The sequence below is a fragment of the Dunckerocampus dactyliophorus genome, chromosome 5 (assembly GCF_027744805.1).
Source record: "Dunckerocampus dactyliophorus isolate RoL2022-P2 chromosome 5, RoL_Ddac_1.1, whole genome shotgun sequence".
Lineage (NCBI taxonomy): Eukaryota > Metazoa > Chordata > Actinopteri > Syngnathiformes > Syngnathidae > Dunckerocampus > Dunckerocampus dactyliophorus.
The window spans coordinates 11,788,707-11,810,000 of record NC_072823.1 but is presented as its reverse complement, the minus strand read 5'-3'; the positions used below and the strand labels follow the sequence as shown (position 1 = coordinate 11,810,000).

Here is a 21,294-nt window from a genome sequence, read left to right as displayed (position 1 = left end):
GGCAAGAGCTTCTGTCCATATTGGTATCAGTTGATATCGGCATCGGAAATGAAATGCTGGACAATATTGTTACTGTATAATGAATATTGGTGAGAAAGCTATTATTTAAATGTGTACTTATGTGTGCTACAGAAAGAGAATGTCGACCACAATGATGTATCAGTGACTGTTCTTGAAAAAGGAGTTCTCCTCAAAGATGAAAGAAATGATTTGGGCTTGTTTCTCAGGAAGGTCCAAATGTTTGGAATGTGAAGTGAGGAAATGTCTTACAAAGACTATGATGTTCAATTTGATCTGACCTTTCAGTTTAGAGTTCAGGACAAATTTCTGTACAGCACAAATTAGATACTGTAGTACTGAAGACTGGAGACTATTTGCAGCCATAAAAATGTTAGTAATGGTTGTGACCTTAAAAAAGCTGACTGTGCAAAAGTGGACTCAAACCACCAACATTTAGTGGCAGAGTGATCCTTTATGTCTAATTTTAGGAGTACAAATAAACAATAGCTTCATGTCAAACCATTCCAGGAGGAATTTCTCACACAATGAATTGCTTAGATCCATACAGCTAAGCAGCTTTCTTTTCTTTCAGTTATAACACATACAGGCACACATCGATAACAAGCATTTTCATTGGATTCCATACAAGTGAAGCAACTGTTAAAACGCAGTAGCCACTAGATTATGAGTACTTATGCAACGTAATAAGATCCAATACAAGAGCTGTGTCAAAGAACAATTGTCCAAACAACTTTCACGCTTCAAGGGCATGTTTACAACTGCCTCAAAATTAAATTTTATTTAATTAAATTTTGTAAAACCAAAAAATATAAGAAGAATACTGCTAGTATAACTTATGAATATTGGTTTAAATGAACAAATTGAGGCCGCACGGTCTAGTGGTTAGCATGTTGGCCACACAGTCAGGAGGTCTGGGTTTGCATCTCCGTTGGGCATTTGTGCTCGGGTTTTCTCCGAGTACTCCAGTTTCCTCCCACATTCCAAAACCTTGCATGTTAGAGTTGCCAATTAACCTAAATTGTCCATAGGTATGAATGTGAGTGTGAATGGTTGTTTGTCTATATGTGCCCTGCCATTGGCTGGCGACCAGTCTAGGGTCACAGTGACAGTCCCCGCCTGTTGCCCGAAGTCAGCTGGGATAGGCTCCAGCATACCCCTGCGACCCTAATGATGAGAAGCGGCATAGAAAATGGATGGATGGGTGAACAAATTGGGAAAAAAAAAGTCTGTATTTTTCACAAATTTAATTGAATTAAAAATTGTCATTCAGCCCGAATAAGAGGAGGTTCACGGCTGTCACTTATGGCTGCCTAGTACACACCCACCCACACCCATCATGTGTGCACATACCAGTGATTCCTGACCAGGGGCACTTGTACCCCTAGTGGTACATGAGCAAACTGCAGGGGGTGCGTGGAACATTTAATTTCAAAGATGATAAGTAAATATTCTCAAGTCGTTTCATACTAATCCAGACAATAAAATGGAATGTGTGTGCTACAACTAGTTTCACAAGGGAGACAATAACCTGTGGTACAGCTGCCCCAAAATCATAACAGTTGTGTTACATTCTACTTTTGGAAAATTATCATCCATATGAGTGAGGGGGTACTCATGGTATGACAAAAAGGCTCTGGGGGTACACACGACAAAAAAGGTTGGGAAACACTGACATAAACAAACAGTCCCAGAGAAGCCACCAACAATTTGCAGCCGTTATGTGGTTATGGTTATAAATAGTGGTGTGGGCCCCCGGTGGGGTGTGTGGGGGGGGGCCTAGTGAACTGTTAGGGGGGCGTGAGAGGCAGGGAGGACTTTCAATATTAGTACAGACCTGCCAACATGTATGAACTTGTCATACTCAGCATGCAGTTTGACTCCCGACTGTCTACGAATGTGCATCCATCTATCCATCCATTCATTAATTTTCTCTGTCACTTATCATCATTAGGGTCACGGGCGTATCCTGGAGCCTATCCCGGCTGACTTTGGGCAAGAGGCGAGGTACACCCTAGACTGGTCGCCAGCCAATCACAGGGCACATATAGACAAACAATCATTCACACTCACATTCATACCTATGGACAATTTGGAGTCGCCAATTAACCTAACATGCATGTTTTTGGAATGTGGGAGGAAACTGGAATCCCCGGAGAAAACCCATGCACGCACGAGGAGAACATGCAAACTTCGAATCGAACACAGGGCCTCCGGATCTCCTGACCGTGTGCCCTATGAATGTGCAATATTGCAAAAATTTTAACCCTTTACTTACTGATATTCTTTCAATCAGGTGTACCCCGCACCATCAGAGAACTTACCACAGGGTCTTTGACTGTGTCCACCAGTCGGATGATGTTGGTCCCACCACGCAGGTTCTCCAGGATTTTGATCTCGCGCTTGATTTTCTTTTTCTTGACCGGCTAAGACAAGACAGATAGAGATAGACAAAAAAATAAAAAATAAAAATCACACCAAGATGTTCTCCCACATGTCACGATTGCCTGCTGATGCTGAAGCTGCTGATTCTGCTTGCCTGCCTGTGGTGTGCATGATTCAGCATCATTCTGTCAATCTTAGCAGACAAGACAACTCCTGTACTGAGAATGCAGTTTACATTTAAGATATATAAATGACGTGCTGTCAAGATGCATGCTGCTTCTCCTACAATGTATTTACTAGTGCCCTAACATCTATCTGGCAATACATACTGTAAACAGTCACACTGGATGCCTATTTGCAAATTACTGTCTTCTATGGCGACCGATCGTTCCAAATACAGAAATGATGCAATACCAAAAACACACAAACACCAGCCTATCCCAGCTGACCTTGGGCGACAGGCAGGGTACACCCTGGACTGGTCGCCAGCCAATGGCAGGGCACATATAGACAAACAACCATTCACATTCACATTCAAACCTATGAACAATTTAGAGTCGCGAATTAACCTAACATGCATGTTTTTGGACATGTGGGAGGAAACGGTTACTCCAGAAAACCCGCGCACGCACGAGGAGAACAACTCCACGCAGAGATACCCAACGCAGATTCGAACCCAGATCTCCTGCTAACCACTTGTCCACTGTGTGGCATTTTTCCATTTTTGTGTTATGGTGTTTGTGTTTTTGGTTTTGGATCATTTCTGTGTTTGTAGCGTTGGCCACAGCAGTGTTCTCCAGTTGAGGTGGACTCACAATTGAAGCGATACGATTTCCATGGAGCCCCAATACTTCCAGATTGACCATGCAATAGTGCTGAAAAGTCTGTTTTTTTTTTGTTTTTTTTTAAATGAGCCAGGCCAAAAGAGCCAGATCTGTCAGCTTCCTAACGACTCCTCCGATTTTTGTTTTTGCTTAAACTGATTTCTTACCAAAATACATGTCAAATTAATATCTAAAGTAAAAATATAATTATATCAAATGTTTGTTGTTTATATGGCTTCATTTTCGGGAAGTCCAATAGGGCCGATACTGGCATAAAAATGAGATATTGCATTTATATTGGTATTGTTTTTTCTGCTGATAATGATGTGGGCGCAAGAGTGACGACGTTCTCCACAGATCAGCTTGCTGGCTACCTCAGTATGTTGGCGGTGTCAAATTATTTCAAAGTATTGCTTTCAGATTGCAAATATGCAATTTGCAATGAAGTGTTACGTTTTGCTTTTTATTTAAAGCGGCTCCACCTGAACGGTAGCACTGAGTGCTACTAAACAGGTACTGCTGCACGTGCTTTCCAGCGACTGCAAGGCAGCTGCACATGGCACCAAATGGGAAAACAAGCACAAAAAAAATAAACGACATAAAAAATAAGGAAAACCAAAACTAAAGTCCAACCTGTCATGCAGAACATGAAAACAAAGACCCATCTCAATCGTAAAAAGGTCCAATCTGATTGTTATTTGTAAATTTCCAACTATTTACAGGAAAACCACACATTCTCAATAAAACATTTCACAACAAAATATCAATTAAAATGTGTAAAACTAAAAGAAAAAGAAGCATCTGGGTAACTGTTTTTGTGGTCTTTAGTGAAAATTGGAATTCAGAAACAAGGTGCCTCAGCTTTTGTTTCCTACTGCTCGTTTACCTCACCTTTCCAACTTGCTTGTGTGTGCATAACCCCTCCCTTCTGTTTATTGTCGACACACAAGGCACATTTTGACCAATCACGTGCGGCTTCGACAGAAAAAGCACCAGAAAAAAAGCGATGATTCGTTCACTTCAAAGACCCGGCTCCCATCGTCCACTTCAAAGAACCACTTCTAAGTGGCGTTTTATACGCAACCGACACATCACTATCATGCACGTTAGAAAACACGTTAACACATACTAAATCAAATTAAGTTCTCGCGTTTCTCATCGTTAAAATTGTTTGACATGAAATAGTTGGGGGGCAACTGCAACGTGAATCAACTTTCGCATTGCACCTTCATCTAACAAATTTCTTGATACTTTTATGTCTTAATATTAACAGCGGTTAGCTGATTTTTACTAGTATGACAGTTAAGTTGTAAATTCATAAGTTAAGAATGGTGTTTAAAAATTGCCTGTACAGGTTTTATTTGGTAATATTTTTAACACTGGAACGGGTTATTTGTATTTCCATTATTTCTTATGGGAAAGACTGTAAGACCAAAGACAAGAACAAAAACAAAAATCGATCAGGGTCTTAAGATTGACCTCAGAAAAAAATCACTTAACATCTGGCCTGTCGTCTAATAAATTTAACGTGAAAGAATTCAAAAGCACACAGTTTGTATTCTGTTCGTAAGGATTTTTCCTGCTCACCTTCAAAATCTTGACCACCACCTTCTCATTGTTGGTGATGTTGATGGCCTCGAACACTTCACTGTACTTCCCTCTGCCCAGTTTACGGACCAGCTGGTAGTCCTCCTGGTTGCTATGGGGACAGACAGAATCCGTAGGTGTGAAATATAACGTCAGCTACGTAGCAAATAATTCTATAACCAATTTGGAGGTTTTATCGTTAAAAAGGAATATATTTAGATGTGTCTTTTTTAAGGTAGTAAGGAGAATAGTGGGTGTGGGAGGCTGAGGGACCGCACCATCTTGGTGTCATCACACCCTCGTATAGCAGTGTAATATTAGACAGCCATCATCCACACTTTACCCACCAGGCAGCCATTATGTGCCGTGTTCAGGCATCACATGCATGACATTAAAGAGGACAGTAAACAGAAAGGTCCTCACTTCCAGTTGGGTATGTGGGCCTCGTAGTCCCAGTAATCCCGGCTCTTGAGCAAATTGACATCAGCGTACACTCGGGACTTGCTACCGGCCACCGGACCCGGCATGGCGAGTACCGTGGCTCGGAGGGAGCGGGGCGGTCACGGAGAATCTGGACTGGGTTGCAGTTGTAGACCAAGAAGAGGTTCTAACAAACAGGTCGGTTATCTTCCTTCTGCACTGAAAGAAGTGACACGAGGAGCGCGTGGACAGAAGGACGGCCGGGCAGCTCTCCCTCACCGGATTGTCAGTGGCAGCTGGATCGGTCCCGAGGAGTTGGGAATCAAGAGCTGAGGTTACGAGGAGGACCGAGCAGGCATCGGGGTGTTGAGGTAGAAAAGAAAGCGACTCCAAAAGTGGACGCGAAGGAATTGTTTGTCATTTAAACGCTGCTTTGCTTGGTTAAAAGTGAGGGGCTACTGTGGAGCCACGGGCCCTAACTATCATGGAACGTTAGGGGAGGATACGTTCCCAGCGATAACAGATTAGTAACCGGAGGGCGGCAACCCCTCCGTGGTCCAGTCTTAGCTGTCACTCAAGCGCTGATATGACGGATCTGTAGCGCAGTGGCGTGTCTGGGGAGAGAGTGCAGGAGTGGCGGAGAGATCTATGTTGTTAGCTAACGTTAGCAAGCGATGCTACTTGAGCGCGGAGATGTCGCACAGACGAGGAGGGCTCGGCGCCGTGCACCACCTTCAGCGGAGCCCGCGTCATGAGCGACCAGCTGTGCGGGTAATGGCCGCTTCGAGAGTCCCTGGACTAGACAGCGACAGAAGAAACACGGGAGTCTTCTCTACCCACAGTACTCCCCCGGCTGAGATCGTAGGAAAGGGGAGCGGATTGAGAGTGAAGAGGAGCGAGAGACACCCGGATGTGAAAGCTGCTGTTTGCCGGGGTGACGGCGAGGACCACAACACTGCTGTGCTACAGCGCCCTCCAGCGGTGAGGAGAGTACGTTTCCTCCAGCATTCTGAGTTTCTTGGCTTGTGCTTTGCCAGAGAACAGCCTGATAACCTTTGATGCTTATGTATCAACTCAAAACACACTTTACAAATATTATAATGTGGGGTTTATTTCCCTCACAATTTGCATGCCAATATTAAGATATGTAGATATGCCTCCTAAGAATAGAATAAGAATCAGAATAGACATGACATCAGAGTGATTTGATGCTTATTTAGCACTTTGAGGTGATGCCGTGGCATCATTTCAGCATCATGACTTTTTTGTCCATGATCTTGTCTTTGATTGAACCGTAAAAACTAGCCCGCCTGAATAACCCACAGTGGGTTGATATACCTGAGTAGAAGTGCTACACAATATCTGGATTCACTATAAGAATTGTTTTATGCAATTATTGTGTAAATCTGTGCATACATCGTAAACAAAGCACACTTTGGTACGGTTTGGTTTGTTTCGGGTGTCTTGCACAATTCAATTCATGACTGAAAAGGAATAGGAAGAAGCAGAGCTTATTAAGTGCAAGCATAAAGTGGGACTAAACCCCCACCAGCTGCATGGGAAAATACATGTATTTCACCTATTCAGTGTATTTGACATCATACTGTACGCCAAAGGCTGCATAACTAAAAATGTAACATTTTATTGGTGCTGAGGGTAACTGAATGCTATACATACAGTAGGCCGACATACAGATAATCATGGCACAAATGTACACTTAGTAGGCGGTATTTTTCCTTCATGTTTGACAATGAAAAAAATATTTTTTAAAATCTGGCAGGAAAGGTTACCTTGAAGGTGGAGCATCAGTTGCCAAAGACTTACAAGCAAGCATGCAGACAGTGACAGCCACCAGGGTCAAATGTGTTTTATTAAATATGAGAAAGTATGAAAGACAGATGGGTAATAATCAAGAACAGTGGATGCTGACATTCAGGGGTGGATAGGCCATCGGGAGCAATGGGAGTTTTCCTGGTGGTCCGACCCAAAATGGGCCGATGGATGGCAGTTTATTTACTTACTGCTGCGCCTTACTGTTACGCTATATTAAATGGAAATTGATATGTGCCAGGCACTAGGATCAAGCGGAAAACGGCTGCTCAAGTTGAAGCAAAGATGGAGTTGAAGCCTGTTCACCTTTACACCAGTGGTTCTCAACTTGTTGGCTGCGGGAACCACCATCACCCCTCAATGACAAGCAGTGACCCAAATCTCACCTGGTGGTGGCGTAGCATGCAATTAGCACAGATGTACTTACTGTACAGGAGTACTTATTACCTCCTCTGTCTGCATAAAAACAGTGTTCGGAAGACACTGGGGTACTATACCCTCGTGAACATCAGTTGAACATCATTGTACTGGAGAAAGTATTTTGTTGCTAGAAAAAGAAAAAAGGGAATAAACAATGGAAGAGAGACAGACCATCTTAACACCTAAAAATGTAGGTTTTTCCTCCAGAGAAATTGGAGTGTTCGGAAACTTTTGACCGGTAGGGTACATCTGTAGTCACAGCTGCCCTGGAGTAGACTGACAATTCGCACCACCACCACCAAACATTTCTACACTGGTGTGGGTAGCCCTGGAGGCAAGGTTGGTGAAGGGTCTTGCCCAGGGACACAACAACCGCGACCCACAGCAACCAGGATTGTAGTGGACCAGTCAGGAGCAAAAAGTCCAAATTGTTGTCCCAGGACACCCCTGCTGACATTTGTGCATGTACCTGATATGACCTCCCAAATGAATATCAAGATGTTACATTTGTTTATGTGCTGCATGTTTGTTTATAAACAACTACAACAACCCCATCAGTAACGACTCTTTAGCTTTAAATGCTATTTTGCTTTAAATGCTATTCGCGACTTCACTCTATCACCGTTTTTCAAAAATATATTAATAAATCATGCACTTTCTGGTTGAATACGCCATGCATATTGAAGCAAATTTGATGTACTTTTGCCTTAATGAAGCATTTCCAAGGATACAATTGACTAAATGAACTAAAATACAAATATTCAGAAAACACATTGTGACACATTGGTATGTAGTATTCTACACTGGTCACTAGGTGTCAGTAATGTTACTGTAATGTTCAGTGAGGCACACAAGCATCGGATTTGATTGCTGGAACAACAGGCTTTTATTGCAGGTTTGAATGATCTCACAACAGGCACAATAATAATAACATAATAATCATAATAACATGGGCTACGGTTGCGGCTGTAATCTACTCCAAGCTAAAACTCAACTCTGAGCCCTCGCCTTAACTTCCTGTCCCCCACACATTTATTGCAACACGCACGAGCATCAGATCTTATATATGTCTTAAATGGCTTATTTTCTGTTTTTAGGTTTACTATATTGGGTAATAAGTGTGTAAAGATGTGATATTTCATGTCTATAGGGCTCTAATAATGTTAAAAATCCGTACTTAGGTCGTAAAACTGGTTTTCTATGCTCTAACTACACAAGTATTTGATTTGTAAATAAGTAATCCTACTTTGCAGAAATTCACTTATCACGGTGGAACCAATTAACCGTGATGGGATTTTAGCCAACCCATGTCTCTCTTTTTAAAGATTGAAATTATGAATACAAATCGATGGGAAACAATAAAATCCTTATTGTAATATCTCATAGTTTTGTGATGCCAGCGAATGATGATGATGATGCATGATTAAAAAGGCAGAGGAGCTACTTTTTTCCGCTTCAACAGACAATTCAAAATAAAAAATACTGTTTTAATACTGCACACAAACTGCTAATCGGGAGCAATTTGGGAAGGGAAGAACATGGGGATCTTGTCAGTTTAATAGAAGTAATGGAGACTGCTACGAATGGAATATAGCATGACAGACAACACCAGACCTACTAATAAGGACAGAAATTTGAAGTCAAAGTGCAGGTGCAAAAACACCTCTATGACAGCCCAGGGCTACAACATTTGTTAAAAGATGCCGATTTGCCCAAACATTGTTGACAAACCCTTCGTCAGCCTGCGTTTCCTCGTTTGACCTAAATAGCTTCCATTCATGCGCTAAGAAGACATGTTTCTCTTTACCGTCAGCATGATGCAATCGCTACATGGCCCACACGGACATAAAATTGAAAAAAGTTTCACCAGGTAAAAAGTAGCAAGAATACAAAACACTGTCTGCTACATTTTCTTTAAGAAAGACACATTCTGACAAGTAAACAAGTCACGTACACATCCAGTATGTACAGCAAAGACCTCTGATGGAAGCGTTGTACACGTAATACTCAGGGAGAGGAGTGTTTGACGAGTATTTTCGGGAGAAAACACACACGGAACAGTTTCCCAAGAGCAGTGGTGGGTAAAGTACGGCCCGTTTTGTTGTTTAGTGCAGGCCCTCTGACATTAACAATTGTATTTATTTCTATGCCTTATAATTTAGTATGACTTGATGGCGAACTGCAAGTACAATCACTTAACACAATTTAAAACATGCAAAAACTTTGTACAGCAATTAACTGCTTTGGTCTTTGCTGGCTATCCACTAAAGTGCTTTGACCTGTATTGTTAAATGATAAACATATATTCTTATCATGTATTGTATATTTTATACTAGATTGTTTACTGTTATACAGTCACGTGAATATTCTTACACCTTTCTGTTATCTATTAAAAAACAAAGAGGCATCTTCTTTTAGGGCTTTGTTGGTCTTTCATTTGCAAGGAACAAAAAACAAAGAATATAAAGTCATTTGTGTTAAAACAGATGGGTGATAGTGTATATTTGAGGAAAAACAAGGCGGCGAAAGGAACTAAATTAATTATTCCATAAATTGCTCCCTTCTTAATAATTTATTAAAGTCTTGCTTCCCCTTATTTTGGCCATTAAGTGCGTTTTATTTGTTTTACTTACACGGCTGCTAATATTGTCTGGATCAGGGGTCACCAACATTTTTTCTTGCGAGAGCTACTTTTAGAAAATGAAAATGGCCACGAGCTACTCATTTTTGTAGAAATGATTTTCATACCTTATTTCAACCCAAACAGATCAAATATGCTTGTTTTACCAAAACATTCACAAAATGCTGGTATCCACAACTCACATTTTAGGTTTCATGCTGGCAGGGGCGGATCTAGCTTTTTTCAAAAGGGGGGGTGTGGCCCCCCACAACTCACATTTTATGTTTCAGAATACTTTTCTTTCTAGTGTTCTCACATTATTAACTGAAAACCTGAATGAAAAGCAGGCTTGCGGGTGCCTCATGCGGTCGTGGGGGGCTACCTGGTGGCCGCGGGCACCACGTTGGTGACCCCTGGTCTGGATTAACCTCCATTATGGCACCAGTGGCAGTTAAGTGGATGGAGCTGCTGTGTTACTTTCAGGTGGCAAAAGAGCTTATAAAAGCAGAGAATAAGAGGTGGAAACTTTACAAAATGACACTACATCGAGTTTTAAAGGTTAGCAAACCAAAAAGACTTGTTGCAAATATGGTGAACATTGAGTTAAGTAAAAGGGCACCCCACCAAGCAATACAGTTCAGTTTCCACCGAGTGGTATGGTTAAGTTCAGTGACATAAAATAATATTTTTGCACTATAAAGTGGACTATGCTTGAGGTGCGTGCATATTTTCAGCAAATCTGATCCATACTGTCATAATATTGATAATCGTGATAATTTTGGTCATCTCTAATTGGGGTGACGGAGCTAGACACACCATGTTTCTACCCAGCGGGGGATGTACTCAGGCGTCCTGTAACGCTTTAAAACTGGCTTCTTCTAGGATGTTCTGCTACTTATGAAACATGTAGGGTGTTTTTTTTTCTATCCATGCACTTTCAATATATATATAAACTTACTTCATTTTCTGGCTTCTTCGGCTTAGTCTTCTTTGTGCTTCGTCCTACCTCCTACTTCAGACATGTTGAATTGTAAAACTGTAAATATGCAATGTCCTTCAACCTAATAGTGTATGTATATTTGAAATAACCTAAACCATTAGTCCTCTAAGGAGACTGGTGCACGCGCAGAAAGCCCGCTCCAATGATCGATCAATGAAAGTGTATACATGTGAGAGGGATCTGCTTTCCGATAGAATAGTCTATGTGTGTTAATCCGACCTTTAAAAAGATTAAAGCATTCTAATTAAGGTGTTTACACACGTTTTAAAAGGCTGGTTTTGACTGAATTCATGCAAAAATGTATTGTTTTTTTAGTGCATGTACTGTTGATTTGTCAACAGAGAATTCGACACATTCAAACATGTTACAATGGAATGAAGTGAATGGCAAATGTTTAAAAATACAGTGGAACCTGTTTCAGTCGACATGAATGGTGAAAATAAGTGAAAATAACCGGTGCCTGCACATTTACTTGGGACTTTCACCAGGCCTAAGGAGAATGGGCAACAATAAAGGACTTTTTAACCAACGGCAGTTTGTTGACACAGATTTTTCTCCATTGGTGCAAACAGGTGCATTGTTAGTTGCGGAAAAAGGAACGAAAGAACGTTTGCTGCGAAAGAAGAAAGGACCTTTGGTCCTAGGCCAAAGCAAAGACTAATTGCCAGTTCTTTTCCTGCTTGTTAGTTTGTTTTTTTAAAGATTTTGACATAACCACAAATCTATGGTTATGCGATAATGATGAAGTCAACAATTAACTAACATTACAACAATTCAACATGTCAACATAAATGGACCGATTTTTCTTTGAGTCTCATATTTTGTCGACCATGCATGTCAACGTCAGCTTAAGTAGCCACTTTTATTTTGGTCGGTCATCCTTTTAGGAACAAGAACACGGTGGACCAGGACTTAATGAGTTTGTCGACTTAGAAGGGGTTGAAACGGGTTCCACTGTACCGTGGATTATGACAGAATTATGGTTCAGAACCGTTAATTGCTGAATTGCACACTGTGACCCTGGTATGCGTCACACTATTTATGTAGCTGATGCAGCTATCCACTCTGTGGTAGAAGCACATGCCTGCTCAGGGTCTACATTATCCAAACTGATGTGATATGTTGGTGAGAACATGGCTTTATTTGACAGATGGTGTGCTTGAGTTCTTCCCATTCCATTCTTGTTGTCACACATAAAGTGTTTTTGTCGACAGGCCTATCCCTACAAACGCATTCTTTTGGTAGCCAAACACACAAAAATACTTTGTACCGCACTAAACTTGAACTGTACTGCTTGGTGGAGGCGGGACTGTGTGGAATAATAAGTTGAGAAATTCAGTTCAAGGATTGAATTAGATGCAATGGGGCACTGGGTAGTCACCTCCATCAGCCGTGTGCTGCACTGTGTGATCCTGTAAAGAGCCCAAGTCGCTGAAACGCTCGCCACACCACACACACTTAAACTGTCCTTCCCTCGAGTGCGTGCTCTGGTGTTTGGTCATATGTTCGCGCTGTTTGAAGCACTTGTTGCAATGGTCACACTTGTATGGCTTCTCGCCTGTGTGCACACGTAGATGTCTGTTGAGGTCTGAGGAGTATTTGAAGCGCTTCTCACAGTCAGGACATTGAAGTGGCTTTTCCCGGGATGGGTCGCAGCGATGCTGGACGAATTCGGACGAGGAGAGGAAGCGACGATCACAAAGGGAGCACTTGAGGGGCTTTTCTTGGCAGTGAGAGTTTTGATGCCGCTGTAACGTGGAACTCTTCTTGTAGCCCTTGCCGCAGACGTCACACTTGTACGGCTTGTCTGGTGCAGTGTTTGGCGACTCTCCACATTTGTGCCTGAGCAGCTCTCCTGATTGACTGAACTCCTTCTGGCATGAGGCACACTTGAACAGGTTGTCCATGCCGTGTACGTGCTGGTGGTAGAGGAGGTGCGACGGTTGCATGAAGCCCATGTCACATAAATTGCATTTGAACGGTCTATCGCCCGGGTCTTTGTGTGTACGGCGGTGCCGCACTAGGGCGTACTGCTGTTTGAAGCTCATCTGACACTCGTCACAGTGAAAAGGACGCTCCTCTGAGTGTGTGCGCTCGTGTTGGCGGAGGTCTGAGGGTCGCTTGAAACCCTTTCCGCAAGTGGCGCAGCGGAAGGGGCGGGAACCCTGCGGGTGGCAGGGATGGTGAAGGAGCTCTGACGACTCTTTGAAGTGCAGCTCGCATAAGTTGCATTTGAATAAGTGCTCACCGGAGTGCACGTACATGTGACGCACCAAGTGGGAGCGGTGCTTAAAGCTTTTCTCGCAAACCGCACACTTGAAAGGGCGTTCGTTGCTGTGTGTTCGCTGGTGGTGTTGCAGGTGTGAGGACTGGCTGAAGGCCTTGTCACACGTGTCACATTTAAAAGGCTTCTCGCCAGTGTGCACTCGCTCATGCCGTGTGAGTTCTGACAGGTGCTTGAAGCCCTTCTGACATACGGAACACTTGTATGGGCGGTCACGGGCCGAGGGGAAAGGTAGGATGGATGAGTTGCTGCTGGCTGATGCCCCATCCCTACTGGGCTGCTGGGCATTGTTCGAGGAGGAGTTGGGGGTCATGCTGCTAGAAGTACCAGGCCGGTACGTCTTCTCACATATAGAACACTTCATTGGATGGGTGCTGTTGTGGGATGAGTGGTGATGGGCTAGAGATGTGAGGAGGGAGAAGCCCATCTTGCACAACCCGCAAACAAAGGGTTTCTGTTCCACTTGAACACACTGGTGCTCTAGTAAGTCTGTTGCTTGGTGGAAGATTTTCAAGCACTGAGTGCACTGAAATGACCTTTCCTGACTTACCATGCACTGGTGCTCATGGGGATTGCTGAGGTGGGATATATCATGTCCACATGCCTCACACTTGTGTCCTCCCTCAGTACTAGCTTGCAGGGTGTTCTGCTGGTCCTGGGCAGAGTGTTGCTGACTGTGCTGCCCGCCTCCATGCTGTGTGTGTCCAAGCTGGGTCTGCTGCTGTTGCTGAAGAGGTGTGGACTCTTGCTGCAGGACAATTCCATACACAGTACAGCCCAGTGAGTTTTCAGCTCCTGGGGGGATGGTGTGGACCACCTGAGTTTGGGAGACAGCATGCTGCTGCCAGGCCTCTGTCACACGGGCACGGGTGTATGAGTTCAGTTTGGCAGCAGGAGTAGCCCAGCTGTAGTGAATAAAGGAAAATGTAAGCAATTTTATTTTGAAAACTGATTTAAAGCATCAGGTTATTGACATATAAAAACTAACTCACTCCATGGCTGCCAAAGATACAGAAGAACTGTCAAGATGATTGCTGAAGGCACAGGGTTGTAAAGTGGAGGACTAAGTGGAGATCGAATGTTGACAATGGATAACTGGAGGAGAATCCACCACCTTCACTTTTGAGTGGTATCTGTGTGAACAAGACAATCAAAGTTCATGACGTCTTCCGGGTCACATACACTCATAGGACTTTCCCGTCTATGCCAGCTGAGATGTAACAAAAAGGATATAAATTCGATGAATTGAGACATGAAAAAGGTTACCGAAGTTGTACTGCAAAGAGACAGCGTTTCTGATGCCTTCACTGAACTCTAATAATAAACACAATCCCTTTGTTGAAAATGTTTTATGTTTAACAACTGTATTTATGCTTCTGGGCTTAAATTTAACTTATTTTTTTGATAATTTTCATCAGCTTTCTATTGGGTGTTGCTACACATGGTTACATTTGCATCTGATGATATCATATGCAGCGATTTGGTCCGCTGACTAGAGTCCACTTACAGGCGGACCGAAACCCAATTCTGAGGCGGTCTCGGTTCCCCTGTTTGGTCCTGGACTGCGTTCACATTGGACCAAACGAACCATGCTATCAGAGCAAACTGACTAGAGTCAGTTGACAAGTGTGAACATCCTAAATGTCACCCTATAGACCAGGGGTCACCAACGTGGTGCCCGCGGGCACCAGGTAGCCTCCCCCCGACCACATGTGGTGCCCGCAAGCCTGCTTTTCATTCAGGTTTTCAGTTAATAATGTGAGAACACTAGAAAGAAAAGTATTCTGAAACCTAAAATGTGAGTTGTGGATACCAGCATTTTGTGAATGTTTTGGTAAAACAAGCATATTTGATCTGCTTGGGTTGAAACAAGGTATGAAAATCATTTCTACAAAAATGAGTAGCTCGTGGCCATTTTCATTTTCTAAAAGTAGCTCTCGCAAGAAAAAACGTTGGTGATCCCTGCTATAGACATTATCTTAATAGAAAAACAAGGACTTAAGATAAATATTGAAACGTTACACCGAATCAAACAAAAACAGCAACAAACAACGTCATTAGTGAATAAACGTCATGCAAGTGCTCTTATTGTCGGTTTAAAATAACCCTATCAAAACAAATTTAAACTTTTAAACTTTTTATTATATTGGAGGTCTTTTCCCGATTCATGTGCAACTAAAGCTTGCTTAGAAATACTGTAGTTATCGTATTTAATAGTAGCACAGTATAGTAGTACATAGTATAGTAGTATTCATAGTATATTTAATACAGTCATTAATCTTGTTGGAGAGGCAGATCCTGTTTATTGCACGTTGTCATCACAAGGTGATTTGAGTACAAAAACGTAGCATACCGACGAAACAACCGTATATAATGTTGTCTTTTTCATTCCTGTAATAAAACTACTATAGTTGCAATCAATAGAAGACAGCGTCTCCCCAAACATCAACGTAAACACGGTAGGTTAGCAAAATTAGCATTAAGGGAAACAGCAGCTAACGGTGCATCAGAGCAATTCGTCGCCTAAAAAGCAGACACGGACTTCTGTGTTTACATACCAGAGGCGTGCAAATGGCCACTTTTCTATGCATTAGTTACTCCTCCAAACAACATTTGACTCTCTCCTCTCATCTGCAAATGAATGCACTTCTTGCTGAAATGTTGCGGGTCCAAGGGCCGACTAAATCGATTTTGTGGCTTAGTAAAAGAGGTAAAAATCCTGCTCCATTTGCCAAAAATGGCCATAAAAATCACAAATGCACGTATGCATTTATCGGGCTTCTCGGGCATGCACTCGACAGGCGGAAGATATGTGCATTTTGTTTTCGGTCTGTAGCTAACTGTCATGCTAACAGTTACCTAGCTTCTGCCTGAGCTCCCTGCGCACGGGAACATGAATAGAGGATTGTAGCATGCTCTCTCGCGCGCGTACACAAGAATCCAACAATCCTCTGTCTGGTCGTTACTCTACCCCCTACCATAATAATGCTCAATATTTTTAATGTCCACTGGTTTCATGTTGGTTGCATTATATTCAAGTGTGTGTTATATAAGAAGCGCTGCTTTGTACGTTTCTTAATAAGCACCAATTATTATTATCATTATTAATTCAAACATATGATATGGATTTGGAGGGGATTTTAAGCAATGTTGTCAGTGAATTCTGGAGGGATACTGGAGGGAAATGCCATGTGTCAAAATGGCATTTGGAACTTTTTAGCCGGAGTCATTGTTTCAAAACGGACATAAATGGCATGAACATCAGATTGTTTACATCGGAAGTGTGGGTCCTTAACGGGAAGTAGTTGAGTTTGGCAAGCAATTGTGGTTTACCCGGTTAAACGAAAGTGAACAAACAGGAAAAGTTACTCATTTAACGCGCATGTTTCTTTACCATGTGTACGAGTTACTGAATAATGTTGGTCAGCTACAGCAGCAGCTCGGACGATGAATCAGAAGCTGGTGGTGAAGATGCAGACATGACTGGTCATACTAAAATGTGTGCTCGAAAATCTCGGCAGGACACCGATGACGATGATTGCCCGACGAAAAAGAAGCTTAAGAGTGACCAAATGTATGCTACAACGAGGTATGTTGTTCGTCCTACTGAAATAGCATACACTGTTTGGTCGGGGGCGTCCATAGTGTTGCCTGAGGGCCATTTGTACGATAGCTGATACGGATAAACGTGCAGCAAACGCTACAAATAGTTAGTTTGTCTGTCTGAGTAAGGCTGAAGTCTTCGGACTTGTAAATATTTAAATTCACCTGTTCAATTGTGTTGTGTGCCGTTAACAGGCTGCCTATCCCCGGTTGTTTGCTCGCCATGTTTCCAGATGATGTGGAACCACAGGCCGAGGACAGCTCTCTGCACGACGGCCGCGTTCGCTCTTTTAAGCACGAGAGGGGAAACTGGGCCACCTACGTTTATTTTCCATGTAAGACTGTTGCACAATCAAGCTGAGTGACATGACCTATAACCCGTATGGCTACATTTAAAAAAAAAAATTTTTTTACACATGAGCTAGCTGTTTTTAATCACAGCAGGATTTAATTAAGCATCCAATGCTGGTGTGCTGCTGCAAATAAAATATTGTAGATTTTTAGAAATCCCAGTAATTATTGAACCCATCCACAAACTCTAAATTGAGAAAAAAAACATTGAACTCTAAATATTCAGCTGTAGCAGTAGATTTAAGGGAGCTTTGTGTGGTTTACAACACAACTGACTCAGCAAACATCAGGAAAAAGAGGAATGCTACTCAATTGTAATAATTGTTGGATTTTTGATATAGTTAAATGAAGATAGAGGTCTTTAGTCTTTGTGAAGTTTGATATATAGCCAGGCATGACATTGGCTGCACCTGTGATGAGTTGTTGTTGTTATTATTATTATTATCATTATTATTATGACACTTTAGAAATGCCTGTACTCTTGCTTCACAAGACCAACCTGAAGAGAAATTTGAGGAGATGATGGAAGATCTTCTGTCGACAGCAGCTGCCTTTGGTCTAGCTTTGACCCCACAGGAGGAGCTCCATCTTAGCCTCTCTCAGACGGTTGTACTGAGACACCACTGGATCCAGCCCTTCACACAGAGTCTGAAGGCGGGCTTGGCATGCTGCAAAAGGTTTGCTGGGCTTCCTGCTTTAATGTAGACGTTACACAAGTTGTCTTATATATGCCCAAATAAATTTGAATATTCTCCTTAAAATGCTGCAGCATGTGTTTTGCATTGAAGGCAGAATACACTATGAAGGCATACTGTATGTTTTGGCCAAATTGCAAAACAAGAAAAGGAAAACATGGTTCAAAAAAGCTAAATGACCTAGCAAGCGAAGATTTCAAAGAATGCTACAGTAAATATAGCAAAACTAGAAATGCTGGGTCATAAACGAACAAAATCTGTGTCCAACTGGATAAGATGATGTTTGTGTGCTAAGGCAGCCAAAAAAGGTCTCAATTCACAGCAGCATGCAATCCAATTTCAAACTGATGACAGTTTTACTAAACCAGCTGCATCACAAACCAACTGTGCCATTTTAATGAAGGCGTCACGCTGCACTCTCTGTGGCATCACAGCCAACACTTCCTCCTCACTCACTCACCCCATCTTAGTGAGCCTCGTCTTCCAGGGCAAGTTGGTTCTGCTGCCCTGGCCAGCGAGGTGCACTGACTTTCATCAGCTCACGGGCAAGGCAGTTATTTGACTTTTCTTTTCACATGCATGAATGTTCTGTGGAGTAAGCGAGTGTGCCATTTTTTTTACTTGATGAGTTATGGTGGTGGTGTCGGGGTGGTATACACCTTTTAAGTTCAGCTCATGAAAAATGGAGGCAAAAGCAAGTGTTGTGTTTATACTTCTGTGGAGTGCACAATTTTTGGGATGTAAAAGGAGCTCAAATAACATCTTTACAGGTTTGTGTGCTCAGCAGACAGACTGAAGGTCTATTGCAATGCTGAGAAGACAAGGTACAGTCTGAACTCTGTTTGTATAAAACAATATCACTTGCTACTTAAACTTAAGATACCATGTTTTGTGATCTGACTGACAGTCTTTTCCCCTGCAGGACTTTCCTTGGGATTGAAGTGGCAAATGGGCATGCACAGTTGCTGGATGTGGTCCGAGTAGTGGATAAAACAATGACAGAGTTTCGCCTCGATACTTTTTATCAGGTTATTGATGAGCACAAACACCACATATTTGTCACTTGGATTTTGTTGTGCACATCCTCATATCGTCACCGCTGTGTCTTGTAGGATCCATCTTTCCATGTGAGCCTGGCCTGGTGTGTTGGGGACTTCACTGTGCAATTGCGGCAGTGCCTTCAGGAGCTTCAGGTGTTGTTCCACTATCTAATAGGTACCTGTATATTATGGTGATGATCACTGAATCTTCTTTCATTGTTCAGAATGTGGTTGATAATCATGAAGAGGGGCCTTATCATCTGTGGCTGGACTGTGCAGAGCTGCGCTGCCGCACAGGGAACAAGACTTTCCAATTTCCTCTGGCTCCTTAAAAGCAGTACCAAGGGCCGCCATACATGAGTTTTGCTGTAGAGTTGCAACAATGAGTCAAGGATTAATTGATGATCCAATGAATTGACAACTATTTTGGTATTCGATTAATTGTTTTTTTTATATAAAAATGTAAATATCCTCTGACTTCAGCCTCTCAAATGTGATTTTTTTTTTTTAATTTCCTTAAACATCCATGAAAGCTGACCTACTATCTTTGTGTTTGGCACAAAAAAATAGTCACAGGCATCAGCTTTGACTTTGGAAAACAGTGATCAACATTTTTTCCTCTTTTCTGACATGTTGCGGACCAAACTACTAACTGTTTACATTTGGTTTATAAGTGTATCTGGTAATGGTAATGGTTTAATATTATTTGAACATGCATACAAATTACAATGGGATACATCACATAGTTCAATTCGCAGTTCCACATGTCCAAAAGGAGTAGGAAGAATCCAAGCTTATTTAATCATACCCCTCGTCCATTTCACATCAATTGCAATACATTGAGCAAGGGCCGCATACAAAAACAAAATTAAAGGATTTGCAGGACCACTTTGATGCATGTACATTAATTCAAACAAGGTGTATGACTGACAAGAGGTCTCACTCCATTGTTCTATGGAACGCGGTTGTTCTCTGAAGCATCTAGGTGATGAAAGCACAGAGTGAACATTCTTCCTGCCTGTTTAGGCGAGAGACCAGGAAAACACACGCATGCACATGGCAATAGATGGAGGCCACCAAAATGATCAAGTTCATTTTCATTTATTGTGTGATTAAGTTATTTATTGTCGCGAGATATTTTTTTGAGAAATGAGAAATCTTGTGACACTCCAACATATTAATTAAAATATCCAAATATGAGCCAATAAAAAAAACAATCTGGGCCTCAGAAATGACCCCTTGGCCGCACTTTGGACACCCCTGGTCAGTGGCGGTTCTAGCTATGGGCCATATGGGCAATCCCCCGGGCGGCAGCTTGGTGGTGCCGCGAGGGGGGAAAGGTAAAAAGAAAAATCCAAGAGCTCATTTACTCCATCAAGGTAGGAAGTGTGGCTGATGGGAGCCCTCTACGGGCGAGAGACTCGCACTCCCAGGCTGCACAGATGTCATGTCAAAAGGGGGAGGGGGGGTCAATTAACCACTGTGCCTCAGCCCTCAGGTTATTTGCAAGGTAAGAAAAAGTAAATTACAACAGTAATTTCTCAAAAATAAAACATTTAATTCCAAATATATCATGTTCATTATATCGCAGACGAAGAGTCTCAAACAAATATTTCACTACTAAAATTGAACTAAAAAGGGAATTGTACGTCAATATGAGTTGGTTTCGCCTTGACTGCTAGATGAGTGACGGTAGAAGATGACCAAGTGTCGTTCTTTGTCAACGTAACATGGAAAAGAGAAAGTCAAAGCCATCAGGTGCGCAATTTAGAAAGAAGAGGAGAACCGGGGGCCAAAGATAAAACTATGGCGCTATGTAGCATCACTACACCATATTATGGAATGTATAACTGTTATAATCAAATAATTTAACACGACTTCTATTTGAGTTGTATTTTAATAATTTTTGTTTTGTTTATTATTTTTTTAGATTGTATGCCTTTGTGGCAATGTTTAACTTAATACAGTGGGGCGCCATAGCGTCGGTCCGCCCAGGGCGTCAATCAAGCCAGAACCGCCACTGAGGTAGAAATCCCAGACCAGCTGTTATTGAATGTCAAGTTTCTTTCACTATCACTCATGTTTTGAGTTTATTGTTTAAAAAGATATTTAAAATGAAATAGGTATCTACGCCAAATAAATCTTTAAAAAATACATTTTATATATAAATTGTTACGCATGGCCTGAGTTTGACACTATGACTTTAAAAATCGTGAC

General features: G+C 42.1%; 3 protein-coding genes across 6 annotated transcripts in view; 1 reads left to right on the top strand and 2 right to left on the bottom strand.

Annotated features, from left to right (window-relative positions):
• The window catches only part of csnk2a2b (casein kinase 2, alpha prime polypeptide b), a 13,607-nt gene extending 7,448 nt beyond the window's left edge, over positions 1 to 6,159 (bottom strand). Inside the window, exons 1-3 of the mRNA XM_054776454.1 lie at positions 5,238 to 6,159; positions 4,815 to 4,926; positions 2,343 to 2,444 (exon numbers count right to left, since the gene is read on the bottom strand). Coding sequence (XP_054632429.1) covers positions 2,343 to 2,444; positions 4,815 to 4,926; positions 5,238 to 5,341 — 318 coding nt within the window. The 5' untranslated portion in view covers positions 5,342 to 6,159. The remainder of the gene's footprint in view (positions 1 to 2,342; positions 2,445 to 4,814; positions 4,927 to 5,237) is intronic.
• Positions 6,160 to 7,450: 1,291 nt separating this feature from the next.
• Positions 7,451 to 17,260, bottom strand: znf319b (zinc finger protein 319b). 3 transcript variants are annotated; one of them, XM_054776451.1, is made up of 3 exons: positions 17,157 to 17,260; positions 14,381 to 14,521; positions 7,451 to 14,293 (listed from the first exon to the last, which is right to left on the bottom strand). In XM_054776451.1, the coding sequence occupies exons 2-3, from the start codon at positions 14,383 to 14,385 to the stop codon at positions 12,457 to 12,459; spliced, it is 1,842 nt and encodes a 613-aa protein (XP_054632426.1). In that variant the 5' UTR covers positions 14,386 to 14,521; positions 17,157 to 17,260; the 3' UTR covers positions 7,451 to 12,456. The 3 variants fall into 3 exon arrangements, with proteins under 3 accessions (XP_054632426.1, XP_054632427.1, XP_054632425.1); XM_054776452.1 differs by lacking the exon at positions 17,157 to 17,260 and adding an exon at positions 16,248 to 16,300; XM_054776450.1 differs by lacking the exon at positions 17,157 to 17,260 and adding an exon at positions 15,947 to 16,281.
• On the top strand, positions 16,533 to 19,554 carry usb1 (U6 snRNA biogenesis 1). Of its 2 annotated transcripts, none has more exons than XM_054776455.1 (7): positions 16,533 to 16,977; positions 17,187 to 17,326; positions 17,836 to 18,019; positions 18,808 to 18,861; positions 18,960 to 19,065; positions 19,150 to 19,230; positions 19,302 to 19,554. In XM_054776455.1, exons 1-7 carry the CDS (start codon positions 16,805 to 16,807, stop codon positions 19,407 to 19,409), a joined length of 846 nt encoding a protein of 281 aa, XP_054632430.1. In that variant the 5' UTR covers positions 16,533 to 16,804; the 3' UTR covers positions 19,410 to 19,554. The 2 variants fall into 2 exon arrangements, with proteins under 2 accessions (XP_054632430.1, XP_054632431.1); XM_054776456.1 differs by having other exon boundaries at positions 16,740 to 16,977; positions 17,225 to 17,326.
• Positions 19,555 to 21,294: the final 1,740 nt, after the last annotated feature.

What these genes read in the sequence shown, in the direction of transcription:
- usb1 (XM_054776455.1), top strand. Translation starts at nt 16,805, where the DNA reads ATGTTGGTCAGCTACAGCAGCAGCTCGGACGATGAATCAGAAGCTGGT. An exon ending in CACCTACGTTTATTTTCCAT is followed by an intron (nt 17,327 to 17,835) that starts GTAAGACTGTTG and finishes TTGCTTCACAAG; the next exon opens with ACCAACCTGAAGAGAAATTT. An exon ending in AGTGCCTTCAGGAGCTTCAG is followed by an intron (nt 19,231 to 19,301) that starts GTGTTGTTCCAC and finishes TTCATTGTTCAG; the next exon opens with AATGTGGTTGATAATCATGA.